The 17,804-nt window shown below is 56.0% G+C and overlaps 2 protein-coding genes across 2 annotated transcripts; both read left to right on the top strand.

The window, feature by feature from the left end:
* Window positions 1-1,158: 1,158 nt before the first annotated feature.
* Window positions 1,159-10,301, top strand: SH3BP1 (SH3 domain binding protein 1). The gene is made up of 18 exons (XM_027879475.1): window positions 1,159-1,933; window positions 3,701-3,743; window positions 4,116-4,220; window positions 4,615-4,691; window positions 4,974-5,085; window positions 5,184-5,260; window positions 5,642-5,777; window positions 6,423-6,491; window positions 6,884-6,974; window positions 7,264-7,406; window positions 7,504-7,615; window positions 7,711-7,792; window positions 8,090-8,170; window positions 8,278-8,394; window positions 8,820-8,911; window positions 9,093-9,222; window positions 9,391-9,506; window positions 9,867-10,301. The coding sequence occupies exons 1-18, from the start codon at window positions 1,872-1,874 to the stop codon at window positions 10,199-10,201; spliced, it is 1,980 nt and encodes a 659-aa protein (XP_027735276.1). The 5' UTR covers window positions 1,159-1,871; the 3' UTR covers window positions 10,202-10,301.
* Window positions 10,302-11,488: 1,187 nt separating this feature from the next.
* Window positions 11,489-13,904, top strand: PDXP (pyridoxal phosphatase). Its single transcript, XM_027879471.1, has 2 exons — window positions 11,489-12,099; window positions 12,362-13,904. The coding sequence occupies exons 1-2, from the start codon at window positions 11,523-11,525 to the stop codon at window positions 12,685-12,687; spliced, it is 903 nt and encodes a 300-aa protein (XP_027735272.1). The 5' UTR covers window positions 11,489-11,522; the 3' UTR covers window positions 12,688-13,904.
* The last annotated feature ends 3,900 nt before the right edge of the window (window positions 13,905-17,804 follow it).

The raw sequence follows: 17,804 nt of genomic DNA, 5'->3' as shown, positions 1-17,804 counted from the left end.
AGGCTGCAAACTGGGTGCTGCCCACTTCCCTCCCCATTGAGAGGTGGTGGGCAAGGATCCGTGCCCCACAGCCCATGGGAAGCACGGCTTGAGCTCACTCCCATGCCCCACATGACTTTTCACAGCTTTATACCACTGCTGCTAGCAACGCTTCCTCCTCTTCCCCCAAGCTGCTTCTTGGAAGTAGTTCCAGGGGGGCAGTTTTAGTGCAGGCGTGCAAAGAAGGGGATCTGCTCTAGCAAGCAGCAGCCTGAGGCTGGGAGTGGGTCTCTGACACTGCAGGGGAGGAAGAGCCTGCCTGCCACCTGGGGCAGCCAGGGAGGATCTGGGCAGGGCTTTGCTGGATCTTTGCAATAGGTGCTGGAAGTGACCACACTGCCTGTTGGGAGCCCAGGGGATCAGATGTGCTCTGCCATAGGTTTAGAGCAGCCTAGTGTTTTGGGCAGGGAGCGTGGTGCTCCCTCACCCCATACCTGCTTTAAAACAGCTGCCAGCACCATTTTGCTGTACACTCACTGGAGACTTGACCCTTACCAAGAAGCACAGCCCAGCAGCCCACAAATTACTGCTCCTTAGGCTTTGGGGCACAGGTGGAGTGGCCCTTCTGCCTCTTTTTCCTTTTCTGCTTGCCTGTTCTGCCCACAAGCAGACCGCTTCTCATTTGGGCTGCGTTTGCTACTTCCTTTGCCAGCCATGTAACCTCACCAACAGCAACCTCTCCTCTCTCTTAGAGTAGGAGGAGGAAAATCCTAGATGCAAGTGAGGTTCACATCTCATGGAGCCAGGGCCAAAGGTCGTGGTGGTGCGAGGGGAATGCTTTTAGACAAAGGAGGAAAAAAAAAAGCTTGAGCCTTGTTGCAGCTCTGCAACACCCAAGCCTGAGAACAGGGAGTTTGTGGTCCCTGTGCAACTGTGCAAGCGCTGCTGCTCTGCACTGGGCCCACCCGCCCTGCTCGGAGGAGCTCTGCTGGCAGAGGGGGAGCGGGGAGGAAGGGGCCTCCCCAAAACACAAGGCAACTGCCGTTTGCCACAGCTTTGCAGTGGTTCCGGAAAGCCTCAGCGAAGGCAGGGAGGGAACGCAGGGTGAGGGGCGCAGGAGGGGTTGCACTTTGGGGTGGCTTTGCTGCTTCTCCCACTTTTGTCAAGACAAGGGGGATATGTTGCAGGGGAAAAGGATGGAGCACCCATGAGCATGGAGAGGTGCCTGAGGAGTGCTGGCAGAGTGTGGGTGACCGGGTAGGGCAGGGAGTACACCAGGCAGCCGCTGAACCGCACAGCCAGCTGGCACCGGCACGGGCTGCCCCGCGGCACAGCTGGTGGTGGGCAAGGCAAGGGGGGGAACCACCCCAGCTGAGACAGAGAGCAAGAAAGAGAGCGTGGGCCCTTCACTCGGGCTCGGCAGAGGCATGTGCTTGTCCTGCCTTGTTATGTGTATGCTGTAATAATATTTCCCCTTTAAGGCTTGGCTGAAGTTATTTTTACTTGTGGGGTGGTGACAGGAACACAGAACGGAGCAGGAGCCCTGAACTGCTCTTACCTGATCTGCGGCAGAGGGGCGGACGGAGGAGGAAGGAAGCTCAGAAAAAGAGAAGGAGCAAGAGAGAGGAGTTCAAGGGAGGATAAGAAAAAGCAGGCAGGGCATCCCCACGGAGGGACTAGGAAGGGGACCAGCTAGGGAAACTGAAAAAGGGGGAACGAGGAAAGGAGGAAGAAGAGGAGTAAGGAGGGAAAGGTCCCCAAGAAAAAGCAAAGAGCAAAGCAGCTCCTGGGAGCTGAGGGGCTGCTGGCATCCAATGCCAAGCACTACCGAGGGGTGCTGAGCAGGTACAGTCAAGCAGAGTGGCTCTCCTGGTCTCCTCCCAGCTTTCAAGATGATGAAAAGACAGTTTAATCGCATGCGGCAGCAGCTGTCCCATCCCAACATCGCCACTCGGTAAGGATTTCTGCATTACCTGTACTGGAGGGCTTGAGAGGGAGAGGGACATGGGTCCTTGAGGGCTTGCGCTGGGACTGTACTGGCTTCTTAGTGACAGTGGCCTGGGAAAAGGGGGCATAACCCTGAGTTTAGAGCATCTTCAGCATAAGCCAAGAGGTTGTGACCTCCTGGCACCTGAGGGGCAGTGGGAAGGAAGGCTGCGCTGGTGTTGCTCAGCAGTGATGGGATCTCCAAGCCCAACTACTTCTCTCAGGGCCCACAGACACTGCATCCACCTGCAGACATGGCTTTCCCAGCCTTGACTTCCCCAGGATGTGGGGCAATGGGAAAAGACCTTCCAGCCACATGCCCTCGGCTGTGTGGTGACTAGAAGGAATTAGGAGCTGGGACTTGCCCTCCCCTCTTAGTCTGGGGTGTCTCATGGCTTTAGCCAGCCCAGCAGTATGGGCATCCCAAAATGCCCTTTGAGGAGAGGAATGGGGATCCTCAGAGGACCCATGGAGGACTTACAGCTCAACACGAATCTGTCTGTCCCTATCCTACATCTGCTGCTTCCTTATTTTTCTCTTTGGCTTTCCAAAGCTTTCCCCTTGCAAAACCAAGAACTGAAATTACAGGGCTGGGCCCTCTCTCCCCAGCCCCCCCACTCCCTCTTTCTTACTGCCACCTCCGCAGGTTCCCCAGTGCTGGGTGGCTGAGCGGGACCAACATGTCCTCTGGACCACAGAGGTCCTTTAGCCAGCCCAGCAGATTGGCCACAGAGAAGCAGCTCCTATATCCTGGTGACCTCTTGATCTTCTTGTATTCCCCAGAGGGGAGCATAACCCCCTTTACCATCCCTCCTCCCTTCAGATTGCTCATCTCCATGTTAGACGCACCTCCCTTTTGCTTAATGCCAGGCAGGCAGCTCATGGAGTCCAAGAGAGTTCTTCACCCTCTGCAGAGCCTCTCCTCTGTGGGCCATGACCTCATGTGATCTTGCTTGCCTTCAACCAAACCACCCACATTTCCTGTAGCTCCACAGCCTTGTCCCACACTGGCTTTGGCAGGTGGTGAAAAGAGAGAAACGTGAACTGGAGAAAAAGCAGCAGCAGAGGGAAAGCAAACAGGGTTCCCAGGGCATAGCAATGACAGCAGGCTGTTGAAGCAAGTCTTCCTGTATGAGAGGCATCAGGGAGTTGTGGGGGTCTCAGTGGCTGGTGGGTTTTGAATTTGCTTTTGAGCAGAATTTGATGCAAACCATAAGTTTCCTCTGTTAGATTCGCTGCGAACACCTGCTGCAAAATCAAGCAAAAGCTGGTTTTGTGTAGGTGTTTCTGGAGGGGCTGGTGTTGGTCTCAGACCCCAGCTTGACCACAAAGATATCCTTGCTCTGGCAAGAGTGGTCTCATAGCCAGTGGTTGCACTGGCCTGTGAAGATTCACCTTCAGGGCAGAGATGGACAGTCAGGATCAACTCCTGTTGTGGCCCTCATCTCCAAAACCCTGTCCCCATCTGGGCATTTTGACTGAGGTCAAAATGGTTTCTGAACTGGAAACCCTGCCTGAGGGGGTGTTGGCTGCCTTTGCCCTGCTTCTGCTGCTCTTGTCCCTGTGGGCTCATTTTACCCATAGCGTTGTGTCTGGTGGTCCAGGCTATAGCCAAAGTCTCCTGCTCCTGGGAGCCCAAAGAGAGGTGGGTAGGATGCATAGGGACCTGCCTTTCCAAGGAGGCTGGGTGGAGGTCATCCCCATTTGCTGATGGTTCTTTCTCCTTCCTCTGCAGAGCTCAAGAAGCAACTGAGCTCCTGTCAGAAGATTTGCTGCAGGTAAGGCATGGGCTGGGCTGTCAGGCATGTGTCTGCTTGTGTCTGGGCGTGGGAACCTGTCCCACTCCTGCCTGCCACTCACCCTGCCAGCACATCCAAGTCATGGGGTTGGGACCTGCCTGTGTGCCAGAGGGCGATTTCAGGACCATGGCGTTAAGGGAAGGGCAGGCTTCTGCCACTGGAAAGGGCCTCCCAGGCTGCCCACAGAGGGATGAATCCTGACCAGGAACTGTGTTCCCTTTTCCCTGCACCAGGGATGCTTTGGGCTGTAGCAGGCAGGCCACCTGCACCCACAGCTAGGTAGTGGGGAGATGGTCTTGAAGTGCCCATGGTTGATGAAAGGGCTTCCCCAGACCCACCTTTCTGCCCCAGATTGAGCAGAGGATCGAGCCAGCCAAGCGAGCAGCTCACAGTGTGTCCAAGAGGCTCCAAGCCTGCCTGCAGGGGCAGTGTGGCTCCGAGATGGACAAAAGAGTGGTGAGTAAAGTCCTCCCACTGCAGCCTGTGCTCACCCCAGCTCTGTCCCTCACCAGCGAATGGGATGCCACGCCCCTGCTTTGCCAGATTTGTTGAAGGGTGGCCTAAAGCTGTGCCCAGCCCAGGTCCCATTGCCAGCAGTGGCCACCAGCAGCCTGGGGTGAGCAGAGCAGGGCAACCCTTTCAACCATCACTAATTTGGGACACTCCTGAAAGAAACAGTCTCTTTGTATTGAATAATCCTTTAAAGATAGACAACCCTGGTTGCCTATCTCCCTTCCCAAACCCCTACGAATCTCTGGCACCCACTGATGCCCTGTGGTGAGCAGCACCACAGTGTGGCCAGGCACAGTTGGTGTCACCACTTCTCTCCCAAATCCTCGGCTCTGTGCAGAAGAAGCTACCCTTGATGGCTCTGTCCACAACGATGGCTGAGAGCTTCAAGGAACTGGACACAGAGTCCAGCCTCGGGTAAGTACTGGTGGGGAAAAAGTGCCAGGGTGACCCCAAAAGATGCCAGACCCTGGCAGTGACACTGTCTTGGGTCAGGGGTGCCCATGGCTCAAACCCTGTCCCAAGAGCAAATGCTGGCACTGGAGTGGGAGAGGGGACAGCCAGCACCTTCAGCCTCCCATTGCAGAGAAGGGCCAGGGGTTGGCTTAACGTCCCACATGGGTGTGGGTATATCAGGGTACTGGGCCAGAGAGGGGCATGGCTCCAGCCCACAGTCGTTTCACCTCTGTCCCCACACAGGAAAGCTCTGGAGATGGGCTGCTGCATACAGAGCTCACTGGCAAAAATCCTGGCCGAGTTTGAGATTGCCCTGGAGCACAACGTCCTGCAGCCACTCAACAAGCTCAGTGAGGTAGTCCTGGCTGCCCTCCTAACTCCACACTCCCATTTCACCACTCCTTTCTGTGTCTCTAAGTCTCTTCTGTTCACTCTGGCCACTCTATCCCCCAGGAGGAGCTTCCCATCATCCTGAAGCGCAAAAAGACCCTCCAGAAGTTGATTTCTGACTGGAACACAATTAAGAGCCGGTATGGGGCCCACTGCAGCTTGGGTGGTCAGGGCATACAGAGCACAACCCCCAGACAGGTTGGGGGAAGAGATGAAGATGACTGCCCTGGGGAGTGAATTTCCAACAGCTTTTTGGGAGCACTCAGCCAGATCCCCTCTGCAGGTGCATCCTTGCTCTGGGCTGAGCTGCTGGTTCCATAGCCCTAGAGAGAAGGGCAGTGCCACTGTCAAAGGCAGCAAAGTGCCCCGGTGCTGCTTAGTGCTACTGTGATTGCCCCATTCCAAGCCTTGCCAGTGGTAGCCTGTGCCATGACAGATTTCTCTAGGAGTCTGCATATCTGTCCCACCCCATGTCCCTGGCACCGAGGCCATGAATGTGCCTCTTCTCTACCACCCCAAAGGCTTAACCAAGCTGTCAAGAGCTCCAGTAACAGCACTGGAGCTGGTGCTGGTCCAGGGGCATCTTCCGCTGCCAACAAACTGGAGATCTTGAAGGAAGAGGAGGAGGAGTTAAAGAGGAAGGTGGAACAATGCAAGGTGAGAATGCCACTTCCTCTTCCCCACGGGGCAGTCCAGGGCTGCAGACCTGATCCCCTCCACCAGTTTTGTCTGAGGTGACCCCACGCTGACATGGGTTGCAACCAGTCAGCATGTCATGCCCTTTGTGAGCGAACAGGCCCCTCAAGCAGAAACAGAGAGATGCCACAGGCCCAGAGAACAAAAAGAGTAAAGGATTCAAAGAGTAAAGGCTTCTGCTTTAGAGGAGCTCCAGAGGCTAATGTGAGAAGTTTATGGGGTCTCGCTGGGCTGGGAACCAGCTGAGCTAGGATCTGCTCTGGGTGGCAAAAAAGTTTCACACCAACTTACTCCTTTTCTACGTTGTTTCTCTGGAAAGCCCCACACTTTGTCTGGCAGAAGTCATGAGCTCACGGGAGTTGAAGGTGCAGGGACCTGCAGGGACCTCTTATCCCTGAGCCACTTGTGCCAGGACCTTGATCATAGGGCAGGTTGCTGCCACTACCCAAACGCAAGCAGTGGAGGCAAGGAGGAATTCCCATGACACTCAGGGACCCTGTCTAGACAACTCACAGACCAGATGAAAGGCTTCATGAAGGGGTCTCCTCTTCCTCGGGTGCCAGAGAGGGGATGGAAGATTGCTCTTCTCTGTGTCTCCCTTCCCAGGATGAGTACATGGCTGACCTCTACCACTTCTCCACCAAGGAGGACAGCTACGCCAGCTACTTCATCCAAGTAAGTCCTCTCTCACACTTCTCCTCAGTGTGTGAATGTCTCCTGGGGTATGTCTGAGCCCAGCCTTGTCCCCATCTGCACCAAGTCCCCCACCCAGGGCAAGGAACAGACTGAGGAATCAACAGATGCCTATAGCTGGCCTTGCTCCAGGCACTGCCGCTTAACACCACCACTAGCACCAACTGCAAATAGAGTGGCTTGTCCCAGTGACCCCCCTCCCCAATTTACCCTCTATCCCTCACTACAAATATAGTCCCATGGACCCCGAGTGGGTCCTTGTAGCAGCTTTCTTTGCCCTGCCTGCATGAGGATACAATGTCCTGGTAATGGGTGTCTCTCTGAGAGGGGCTGGTGCCAAACTGAGTGCTGTTTGTCTATACCCTATCTGGCAGCTGCTGGAAATCCAGGCCCACTACCACCGGCAGTCACTGGAATCTCTGGATACCGCTCTGGCAGAGCTAAGGGAAAGCCACAGACAGTCAGGTACCTGCTGGCTCTCCATGCAGCCCCCAGAGGGCTGCAGCTGAGCCTGGGGGTATAAGTGTGGCCAGCAAGGCTGGAAAAGAAATGTTTCCCCTGACTAACATCTGCTGCTCTCTCCCATGTTTGGCTGGTGGGTTGGGGACTGCAGCCTGAGGTGAGCTGAGGATACTGCCTGCCCTGTCTCTGCCCCTAGCCAGCTAAGTTGGACTGGAGTGAGATGTTGCCACAGCCAGATGTTGGATAGCCCCAGTGACCATTGTCCCTCTTGACATTCTTCTCCCTCTTCCAGAGCCCTCCTTCAGTGCAGACACCCCAGTAGCAGGGTACTTCGGTGTGTCCCTAGAGACCCACCTCAAGAGCTTGGGCCGGGAGATCGCACTGCCCATTGAAGCCTGTGTCATGATGCTGCTGGCCTCCGGCATGAGGGAGGAGGTAGGGACTGCTCCAGACCACCTCGCCACCTTCCCACCAAAAAAGGCACCCCTCCCAAACTCAAAGTGCATCCCTTCCCTCCTCGCCCCATCCCCAGGGACTCTTCCGGCTGGCAGCGGGTGCCTCAGTGCTGAGGAAGCTGAAGAGCAGCTTGGCCAGTGGCTCCAATGCCCTGGAGGAGTTTTACTCAGATCCCCACGCTGTGGCTGGTGGGTGCCAGTGAGGCGGGATGGGGGGACACGATTGGGCAGTCCTTGCCATCCCCCAGCTGCCACCAGCCCTGCTGCTCCCCCTCCCCTCCCAGGTGCACTGAAATCCTACCTGCGGGAGCTACCCCAGCCTTTGATGACCTTTGAGCTCTACGATGAATGGGTCAAAGTGGCCGGGTGAGTCCAGACATTGGGGTGGAATGGAGGGTCTCAAAAAGGCCCCAGTCAACCCTCTCCATCTTTCCCAGCACTTCAAGCAGGGCTGCTCGGCTTCATTTGCCATGTCAGGGGAATGCGAACACAGCTCCTCCATGAATGCCTACCTTAGCTGCCCAATAAAAGCAGAACATCTCCGTCCCCAGGGCTACGGCCTACATGGGGTGGCGAGCACTGGCCTTCCTCCTTGCCGACTGTGTCCCTCTCTGCCATAGGGAGCAGGCTGAGCTCTCCACTCCTCCTTCTTCTCTCTTGCAGCTTAAAGGACATTGACAGCCGTGTACAAAGCCTGCGAGACATCTGCAGCCGCCTGCCTCAAGAGAACTACAACAATCTGAGGTGTTTTGCTGGAGTGAGGCTTTTTCAGGCCCAAAGAATCACTGGTAGCAGCCATTTTCTCCTCAAATCCGTGAATACTACATCTTCGCCCTCCTTTCACCCCACAGGTATCTGATCAAGTTTTTAGCCAAGCTGGCTGAACACCAGGAGGTGAATAAAATGACCCCCAGCAACATCGCCATTGTGCTGGGCCCAAACCTGCTGTGGTCACAGCAGAGCAGAGGGTAAGGTCCAGTTTGGAGGAATGGGATGCAGCTTCCCAGGCCCAGCTCGCATGCCTCGAACTCAAATGCCATGGGAAAGGCCGATCCAGCAGCCTTCAGGCTGGTTTGAAGCACCTGCACCTCTTCCATCCTCAAGTCCTTTCTTTGTTCCTGAGTTGCATGTCCCCTGTGTCCTCTTAGCCACTCTGCAAAGCAGCAGAGAAAAGGGCTGAGACCTGAAGCATTTGTGACATGGATGGTTTTCAACACCATTGGCCTCCAACACTAAACCAGGGTTCTCAGGACAGGGAACAAGGCCCATCTCCCACCCTGCCATTCCCCTTGGCTGGGCTGGCTGGCCCCTCAGGAATGAACACGAAAAGCCATTTGGGGTTAATATTCCCCAAACCCCTTTTCTTGATGTCTCCTCCATTCTTGTCTCTCAGAGACCCCATGCAACTGGACTTGGCTTCAGTCTCCTCCATCCAGGGTGCGGTGGAAGCCCTCATCCAGAATGTGGACACCCTCTTCCCTGGAGGTAGGGCCAAGGTGCCATTTGGTGGGCCACAGCACATGGTGAAGGGGAGAGGAAGGGAAAAGGACATTTCTCCATCCCCAGGAGAAGCGAATCAGAGGGCTGCTCTGGCTCCCTGCAATGGGGTCATTGTCCTGGGCGGCAAGTCCTTCCTCACAGGGTCTCCTCCCTTCTCCCCACCCAGAGGTAGATTTTAATGTCTCGGGATTGTTCACACTGCCTGCAAATAGTGGACTTAGCAAGGCTGCCCCATTGGAGGAGCTGACCCCCAAGCCCTCTCCAGCCAGCAATCCCAACCTTCCAGATGGAGAGACGTAAGTCTTCTGGGAGCTAGGGGCACTGGCTGTCCCAGCTCTTCCTATGTTCTTCTCCCATCTCACCATGGGATGGCCAGGGGCCATAGCCTCGCAGGTGGATGCCTGGCCTCGGGGCCAGGACCACCATGCCCAACCAAATCATGACTTGCCCCATTCTCTGCACAGGACATCGAGGGAACCCGAGGCCAGATCCCAGCTGGCATCCCCAGTGCTGACCAAACCACCTCCTGAAGTTGCAGGGCCAGCAGCTCCAACGATGACTGATGATACCACCCGCAAAGGTCAGGGTGCCCCAGATGGCACAGCGCTTGCGAAATGACACCCCTGAATGCCACCTCCTGTAGTTTAGCATTCGTCCTGCTGTTCCCTGCAAAAAGGGCACTGGGAATGTCCCTGTTATCAAATGAGAGGTAAGGCCTCTGGCGAGAGTAGCATGGCCAAGATCCAGCTGAGGTGGGACCATGGGATGGACATAGTATGTCCTCCAGTGTTGGGTTGAATGGGAGCTGGGCAAGGGGCAGTTTGTCCATCTGTCTGCCTGCAGCCCCCCTGCCTGACCCATGGCTGGCACCAGAGCCCCCTCTGCCCTGCGGAGACACAGCAGATGAGGGTACCCCAGCCCAGACCAGGTTTCTTTTCAGGCAAGCGCCCAGCTCCAGCCCGACCCACGATGCTGCCACCCCCTGTAGCCCAGTCCCAGAGCTCGGCTCCTGCCCCGGCAGCCAGCCCCAAAGCCCTGCCACGACGGATGGCACCCAGCCGAGCCCCCTCTGTCCCACCACCGCTCCCGCCACAGCCGGCACCCCGTAACAGCCGAGATGTCCCACCGTCCCCCAAGGCTCTCATTGGTGAGGCTGACACAACGGCTGCCACGGACCGTGTCCCAGGAACCACAGATGAAGGGCAGCCTCTGCCTGCGGGAGAAAGGAGCCCCTTGGCCACACTGGTCCCAACAGGACAGCCCACAGAGAACTGAGCAGGGCATGGGGGAATCACAGGCTGGGGAGATGGGGTGTGGCATCCCTCTGGGAACCCAGCAGGCGCTGTGAAAACACCAGGATGGTGCCCTAAGGGATTCCTGCACCTCCACCTTGCTCCCTCTGCTCACACCACCTGGCTCATTCCGCCTGCCTCCCCTCGCTCTCCAGCCTCCACCTCCCCCTGCCACCACGTCCCTGCCAGGGCCGGGCCACCAGTGAGGGCCCAGCTCCCTGCCCAGCTTCCCATCGAAGGCCGAGGCACTGCCTGCAGCTTTTGGGCGAGCGCAGGCAGCTTGGCCTGGCAGGGCCATTTGTGGGTGCTCAGTCGTAACCCCAGCCCCATTTTGCCTTAAAATGCATTGCCCCAGGATCACACAGATGAATATATATAAATATAAATAGATATGTATATGTACATATATATATATATATATCTGGAGCGCATGTGATGTGAGGAGCAGCTGAGCGAGCTGGGAATGTTTAGCCTGGAGGAGGCTCATGGTGGCCTTATCGCTCTCTACAACTGCCTGACAGGAGATTGTAGATGGGTGGGTGTTGGCCTTTTCTCCCAGAAAGGACAGGACAAGAGGGCATAGCCAGGGGAGGGGTAGATTGGACATTATGAGGAATTTCTTCCCTGAAAGGGAGATAAGACATTGCAATGGGCTGCCCAGGGAGGTGCTGGAGTCACCATCCCCAGAGGTGTTTAGGGAAAGACTCAGTGTAGCACTCAGTGCTGGTGCTCGGTCATCAGTTGGACTCGACGATCTCGGATGTCTTTTCCAGCTTAAACGATTCCGTGTTGTTTTGCCACTATTTGAGGAGCTGGTGTTAAACTCGCAGGCAGGTGTGAGCAGGGCGCACTTGGCCGCCTGAGGTGCTGGAGGCCGCAGCCCTCGCGGCCGCATCGGGGAGAAAGCAAGAGAGACACGGCCGAGCCCCGGTCCCGGAGGGCGGGGAGGCGGCGCTGCCCACAGCCGGCGGGGACAGGGAGCCGAGCCGTGATGGCGATCGCGCCGCCCTCACGCCCCGCCGGCCGGCAGGGGGCGCTGCGCCGCCGCGCGCCCCCGCGGGGGGCGGTGGCCGGAGAGGCGGTTCCAGCCGATGGGCAGCGCGCCCGGCCCCGGCCCCGCCTCCTTTGCAGCGCTGTCACAGTGGGCGCCGGCCCTCGGGCCCGCCCCGCCCCTTGGAGGCCGCGGGGTCTCCCATTGGCGGCGCCGCGCCGGCGGGGGGCGGTGATTGGCGGCGCGGCGGGGCGGGGCGGGGCGCGGCGATTGGCGGCGCGGCGGGGCGGGCGGAGGGCGGCGGCGGGGCGGCATGGCGAGCTGTCGGCGGCTGAGCGGCGCGGGGCTGCGCGAGGTGCTGGGCCCGGCACAGGGGCTGCTCTTCGACTGCGACGGCGTCCTGTGGGCGGGCGAGCGCGCCGTGCCCGGCGCCCCCGAGCTGCTGGAGCGGCTGCGGCGCAGCGGCAAGGCCGCCCTGTTCGTCAGCAACAACAGCCGCCGCTCGGTGGCCGAGCTGGAGCGGCGCTTCAGCCGCCTCGGCTTCCGCGGCGTGCGCGCCGAACACGTCTTCAGCTCCGCGCTCTGCTCCGCGCTCTTCCTCCGCCAGCGCCTCCTGGGCGGCGGCGGGAACGGCGGCGGGGCCGGGCGCGTCTTCGTGCTGGGCGGCGAGGGGCTGCGCGGTGAGGTGCGCGACGCGGGGCTGCGCCTGGCGGGCGATGGCGAGCCAGCGCCCGGCGAGCCGGTGCGCGCCGTCCTGGTGGGCTACGACGACCAGTTCACCTTCGCCAAGCTGGCGCAGGCCTGCAGCTACCTGCGCGACCCGCAGTGCCTGCTGGTGGCCACCGACCCCGACCCCTGGCACCCGCTCAGCGACGGCCAGCGCACCCCCGGTGAGCCCGCGCCCCGTCCCGCGCCGCCCCCGGGGGGAAGGGGCTGGTGGCGGGGGTGTCCTGGGGTGGGGGTCGCTGTCCCAGCCCCGGGCGAGGCGGGTCCCTGAGCGCCAGGACGGGCGGGGCCGTCCCGGCGCGTCGCTGCCGGCTCCCGGAGCCGTGCTGCCCGCGCCTCGCTTGCCTGTCCCCGGCCGGGACCCAGCGTGTTGAGCTGCCCGCGGCTACTTCTTTTTCTCCTCCTTCCTCCCCCCTTCCCCCGCAGGGACTGGCAGCCTCACAGCCGCGGTGGAAACTGCTTCGGGCCGCAAGGCGCTGGTGGTGGGGAAGCCCAACACGTACATGTTCGATTGCATTGTGGAGCGTTTCGGCGTCGACCCGTCCCGCACCCTCATGGTGGGAGACCGTCTGGAGACAGATATCCTCTTCGGCAAGAACTGCGGGCTTGCCACCATTCTCACCCTGACAGGTGTTTCCCGCCTGGAAGAGGCGCAGGCCTACATGGCAAGCGACAGCGCCGCTGCCAAGGATCTGGTGCCCAATTACTATGTGGACAGTATTGCAGACTTGATACCAGGCCTGGATGAGTAGCAGTCTGTACATGTGAGGGCAGAGGGGTCAGGTTCCCCATCCCAGATCTCCATCTGTTCCCATTTCTCTCTCACTGCCCTATTCCCTCAATTCCAGGTTTCTTCACATTCCAGCATCCGTCTTTGGGGGCAGATGGGAGCAGGGTTGGCAGGAGGAGACAGGTTTCAAGTTGTCTCCTTCCTTCTGAAAGCTATCCATGATGGACAGAGTCCTCTCCCTCATTACCAGCTGCCAGCATCTCTGAGAGAGAGCTGGAGGTCTTGGGGCTGACAGGGGGGTCAAATCAGTGTATCTGTGTGGCCCCTTTCCCTGAAGGAGTTAGGGACTGGCTGTCTTAGTATTATCTTTCCCTTCTCTTAGTATTATTTTTCCCTTGGATAACCAGTGGCGGCCTTTTACTGCTGTCCTTTGACTCATAACTCTTGACTTCTGAGCTGCATCCCTGCAGTCCTTTTGGTAACCTTGCCAGGGAGGTTATCACCCACCTAGTCTCTATCAGTGCCAGGGCATGTGGAAGGAGTGTGCCAGAGCTCTGGAGTGATGAATGAGAGCATCTCTGCCTCCCACAAATGAGAGAGCATTGCCTCATCTCTTCTCTCCCCCCATTCCTTAGAGATGTTTCCCCCACTACCACCCTGCCCCAACTCGGTTAATAACTGTGCCAGTGTCTGTCTGAAGGACAGAAGAGACTGGTTTGAGGGGTTTTTGTGCCAAACAGACAAGCTGTGACTGCGCACAGTTGGTCTGCAGTTGTACCTTGGTTTCAAGTACCCTTTCTGAAAGGGCTTGTGAAGGAGAGAGGGCTCCTAGATCATGACAACACAGTACTAGTGAACTGTATGACTCCCTAGTTCCCCCTCCTCAGTTGGATTTTGTCATAGTACAGTGAGAGAAAAGGGCTGATGGAGGTCTGTGCTCCAGCTGCTGGTGTGCAGGTGAGATGGTGATGGTGTTGTCACTGCTGTGAATGTGTCACAGTCCTCAAAATCATTCCTTGCTGCTTTGTCTTTCTACGTTTTTTTAATTTCTTGATTTAATTTATTCAAACTTATTTATTGTTCAGATATTGTATTATTTGTATAAAGTATGCTGATTGGTTGCACCAAGGGGACAGGAGGCAGTGTCTTTGGGCCTCCCATACTGTCCATGTCCCATGTTGATGTTCTTACACTCACCGTGTCTCTGTATATAATAAAGTGTGAGCGTAGGCTGGAAATGGCCTCCTTTTTTTGTGTGTGGTCCCATCAAGATGAAACTGCCCTAGGTATCTTTGAGCCCTCAGAGATGAGAACGTGGCAAGACCTTTCCTCACTCAAGGGGGTGCCGCTGGGTAGACAAGAGGACTCGGTAATGTTCTTTGTAGACGGTATCTTTGAGCTGCTGTTTGCTGCTGTCTCACTGCTGTCTCAGAACCAGGGTCAAGGGTGGAGGTGGCTGGTGGGGCTATGGCGTAGGGCAAGGGGTGAATTGGAACAGGGAGTGATGTGATCCTGCCTTTGCATTTCACAGCGCGCGTGATTTGTGGAGAATGGTGACTTCCTGTGCTGTGCCTGAAGGCTGCCCACTGCTAGCCAGGGGGATCCCAGGTGGATGATCCGTGTGGTCCTGCGCAACGTTGTCTGGCTCTACTAGGGTAGAGGTGAGGTGCCATCTCTGTCCCTTGCATATAGCTTGCAGGGGGATGAAAGCTGCCCAGGGAAGGTTTTGCTGTGACCCTTCCTGACTAAGCTAAGCTTTAAGTGACAGGTGGCTGTCACTGTACCCTTGGGGTGACTTTCACCAGACTATAGCTTGCCATGCCCTGTGTCCTCTCCCTGGGTTTGGCTGCGGTCCCAGCCTGGAGGAGCAAAACAGATTGAGTAAGAAGAGCTGAAAATCACTTAAATGTACTTTGCCTCCCTTCCTCATATGGGAGCCAAATCCTCCCCTCTGTCAGACCCCTTTAACTGCTGTTAATGGTAACCAAGCACCACATCTCCCACTGGAGAGATCAGCTGTTCGGCTCAGTAACCATTCTCAGCGTAAGTTAGTGCAGTGTCAGCTCACATGATAGAACTGGTTGCAACTTACTGTCTCTAGGATGACTGCAAGTGCTGAGTACCTGTTTTGCATTTTCCCCCCTTCCAAAAAAACTTAGGAAACAGCCTTCCAAAATAAAAGAAGATCCAAAGAGCTTTCTGAAGACTGCCTGTCACCTTAATCAGTCCTCTTTTGTATGTGCCCATCTCTCTCTTTTGTCCCGTGTCCAATTAGACTGCCAGAGAACTGGAACTCCATTAATGAGCACTTGACCAACATTTGCATCATCAAGCAGAGTGAGATTAAGGCCTAATGTGTCTGCTAACTTGGGCTGCCAATCTAGAGATAGCCATTTATTTTTCAGAGCTCTCCTTCTTTGTATCAGGCTGAAATTCAAAGTGTTATTGTTGTGACGTGGGGCCACAGCTGGGAATGCTCAGCATACTGGTAAACTGAGGGAATTCAGTAGCTAGTCAGAGTTTGGGCTCTCTCCAAAGAGACTTTGGAGTTCGTCCTTTGGATCCCAAAGGGCGAGACTGCAGTGTAGGGTTTTTTTTCTTGTGACTGAAAACAGCTCAGCAGAGGTGATGGCTGATCCTTATCTCTTGTGACCACGTAGCTTCTTTTCATCTGGTGCAGCTCTCCACGAGGACTTTGCTATGAAGTAGAGGTGAACTTGGAGCAGAAGGGGAATAGGTTAACCTGTCCTTCCCTCGGTTCTTCATGTAGGTGAGGGCACCAGACAAGGTTGACCTCTGTTGTGTAAATGTCCACAGGGTTTGATGGGAATGGAGCAGCGCTGTAGGGGTCCATCAGGCCTTCTAGGCTTTGTTTTTGTGTGGCTTCCCCCTGCTACTATTGATCCTGCATGTAATGAACATGAGTGTGAGCAGATCTTATTAGAAAACTAGACTGGAAGGGCCCCTGAAGGATGATGAGTTCTCCATCCAAACCTGTCAGACATCCATTCAACCACTGACAATAAGGGGTCTGTGATCCTCATGGGGAGTCCAGCCTTGGTTCTCTCTGGGTTAAGTTCAGTGCGGCTGCAGAGAACATCTGCTGTTGAAACTGAAAAAAAGTGATGGCTCCTGCCTGGGTAGGCTGATTGCTTCTTGTCTAATGCCGTTTTTCTTCTTGGGTTGTGTGTTTAAGGAAGCAGTGCAGTTGCCAGGGAGCACAGGGCTATGAAGAGTAGAACTGTGGCAGCACATGGGAGGGTGGAGCGGATGGGAAGGCCAGCTTGGTGTAGTGTAGGGAAGATATTTATTTTCTCATCTTCAGAAAACTGCATAGTCTTTTCCTGCCGTGCAACAGAGACAACACCCAGGTGGGTGGCAGTAGTTCCATTACCCCAGGAATCTCCTATCCTTCATCCGTAAGTGCAGTTACTGTGGCAACCACTGGCTGGATGATGTAAGCAGCAACCTGCTGAGCATCGCCTGCTCTGGGCAAGGCTTCAGTCTCTTAGTCATCTTCATGCCCCTTCCCTGGACTCTCTCCAGTATGTCCGTGACTCTCTTGTACTGGCGAGCCCAGAACTGGACCCACCACTCCAGGCGTGGCCTCACCAGTGCTGAGTAGAGGGAAAGGATCGCCTCCCTTGATCTGCTGGGAACATTCCTCCTAATGTAGCCCAGGATACTGCTGATGTTCTTAGCTGGTGTCCAACAGGACCCCAGGTCCTTTTCTGTCATGCTTCTTTCCAGCCAGGTGGTCCCCAGTATTTACTGGTGCCTGGGGTTATTCCTTCCCAGGTGCAGGACTTTGCAATTCTCTTCACTGAACTTCATGAGATTCCTGCCAACCCATTTCTCCAGCCTATCAAGGTCCCTCTGGATGGGAGCACAGCCCTCTGGTGTTTCAGCTGCTCCTCCCAGTTTTGTGTCACCAGCAAACTTGCTGAAGGTATACTCTGCCTCATCATCCAATTCATTAATGAAGATGCTAAACAGACTCAGACCCAGTAGTGACCCCTGGGAGACACCCCTAATTACTGGCCTCCAGCGAGACTTTATGCCACTGATCAGCATCCCCTGGGCCCAGCTGTTCACACAGTTTTCAATCCACTTCACTGTTTCCTCAGCCAGGCCACACTTCCATTTTCTTCTCTGGGAGGATTATACAGGAAGCAATGCCAAAGGCCTTACTGAAGTCAGCATAGATGTCCACTGCTCTTCTCTCTCAAGCAAGCCAGCCATTTCATCATAGAAGGTTATCAAGTTGGTCAAAGACTGACACTTCAGGAAGTCAACAAATGGGCCCAAAAATATTAATCGATGAGTAGATGCCTTTAATATGAGGAAACAGTGGTCATCCTGGCTGCGAAGCTGGAAGTAATAGAACTGGGAGGATCTGGAAGGTGTTGGGACTGGCATGGGACAGAGAAGGATTTTTTTGCATGGGAAAGTGCCTCCAGAGCCAAGAAAGGATCATGATCCTAGGAACTCACTCGATACTTGCCCAACCTGATGTGAGAGTCCCCATTTCCCAAGGCAGGCAGGCAGCCCTGGCGCCACCCTGTCCCACAGCACCTGGAGCAGGGAGGAGGAGGAGAAGGCGAGGAGCACCAGCCTGTTACTGCCTGCCCTGGGGAAGCAGCCAGCATTTGCTCTTCCTCCAGCAGCAGTGTGGGTAGAAGTCCCTCCTCTGCAGCACAGTTTCCCACTCCTTACTCAAGGCATTGTCTCTTCCACCCCATAACATGGGCTTTCAGGTTCCCCTTTGCCATCCCTCTATCCTTATCCATTTTTTATCTTCCTTACTGCTACCTCATTTGCTCTATGGAACTCTGACCCCAGCAAACTCACCAGGCAGCCCAGGAGAGTTACATGGCTGTGCACATCTAGGAGCTGCTGCTGAGGGGTTGGACTCTGCCTGGGACTTGTGTGCAGATAATGTATTGGGAGTGCCCTTGGCAGACAAGCTGTTTTGGTGCTCCTTATAATCCCTGGGAGACACTGAACAATTGAACTTGCTGAGAGCAATTTAAAAGTTGGTGGAGCTTTTAACGGTTTTTGAGTCATTATACTGTTTTTTGTAGCCTCAGTATATCATCAGTGGGCTGATACAAAGCACTGTCAGCTCTGTAAGCCTCC

Source organism: Empidonax traillii, unplaced genomic scaffold (assembly GCF_003031625.1).
Source record: "Empidonax traillii isolate 1590-97213 ecotype Southwest subspecies unplaced genomic scaffold, ASM303162v1 scaffold55:size2822071, whole genome shotgun sequence".
Classification (NCBI taxonomy): domain Eukaryota; kingdom Metazoa; phylum Chordata; class Aves; order Passeriformes; family Tyrannidae; genus Empidonax; species Empidonax traillii.
This window is presented reverse-complemented; position numbering and strand designations above follow the sequence as displayed.

What these genes read in the sequence shown, in the direction of transcription:
- SH3BP1 (XM_027879475.1), top strand. Translation starts at nt 1,872, where the DNA reads ATGATGAAAAGACAGTTTAATCGCATGCGGCAGCAGCTGTCCCATCCC. An exon ending in GAATGGGTCAAAGTGGCCGG is followed by an intron (nt 7,793 to 8,089) that starts GTGAGTCCAGAC and finishes TCTCTCTTGCAG; the next exon opens with CTTAAAGGACATTGACAGCC. An exon ending in TGATGATACCACCCGCAAAG is followed by an intron (nt 9,507 to 9,866) that starts GTCAGGGTGCCC and finishes GTTTCTTTTCAG; the next exon opens with GCAAGCGCCCAGCTCCAGCC.
- PDXP (XM_027879471.1), top strand. Translation starts at nt 11,523, where the DNA reads ATGGCGAGCTGTCGGCGGCTGAGCGGCGCGGGGCTGCGCGAGGTGCTG. An exon ending in CGACGGCCAGCGCACCCCCG is followed by an intron (nt 12,100 to 12,361) that starts GTGAGCCCGCGC and finishes CTTCCCCCGCAG; the next exon opens with GGACTGGCAGCCTCACAGCC.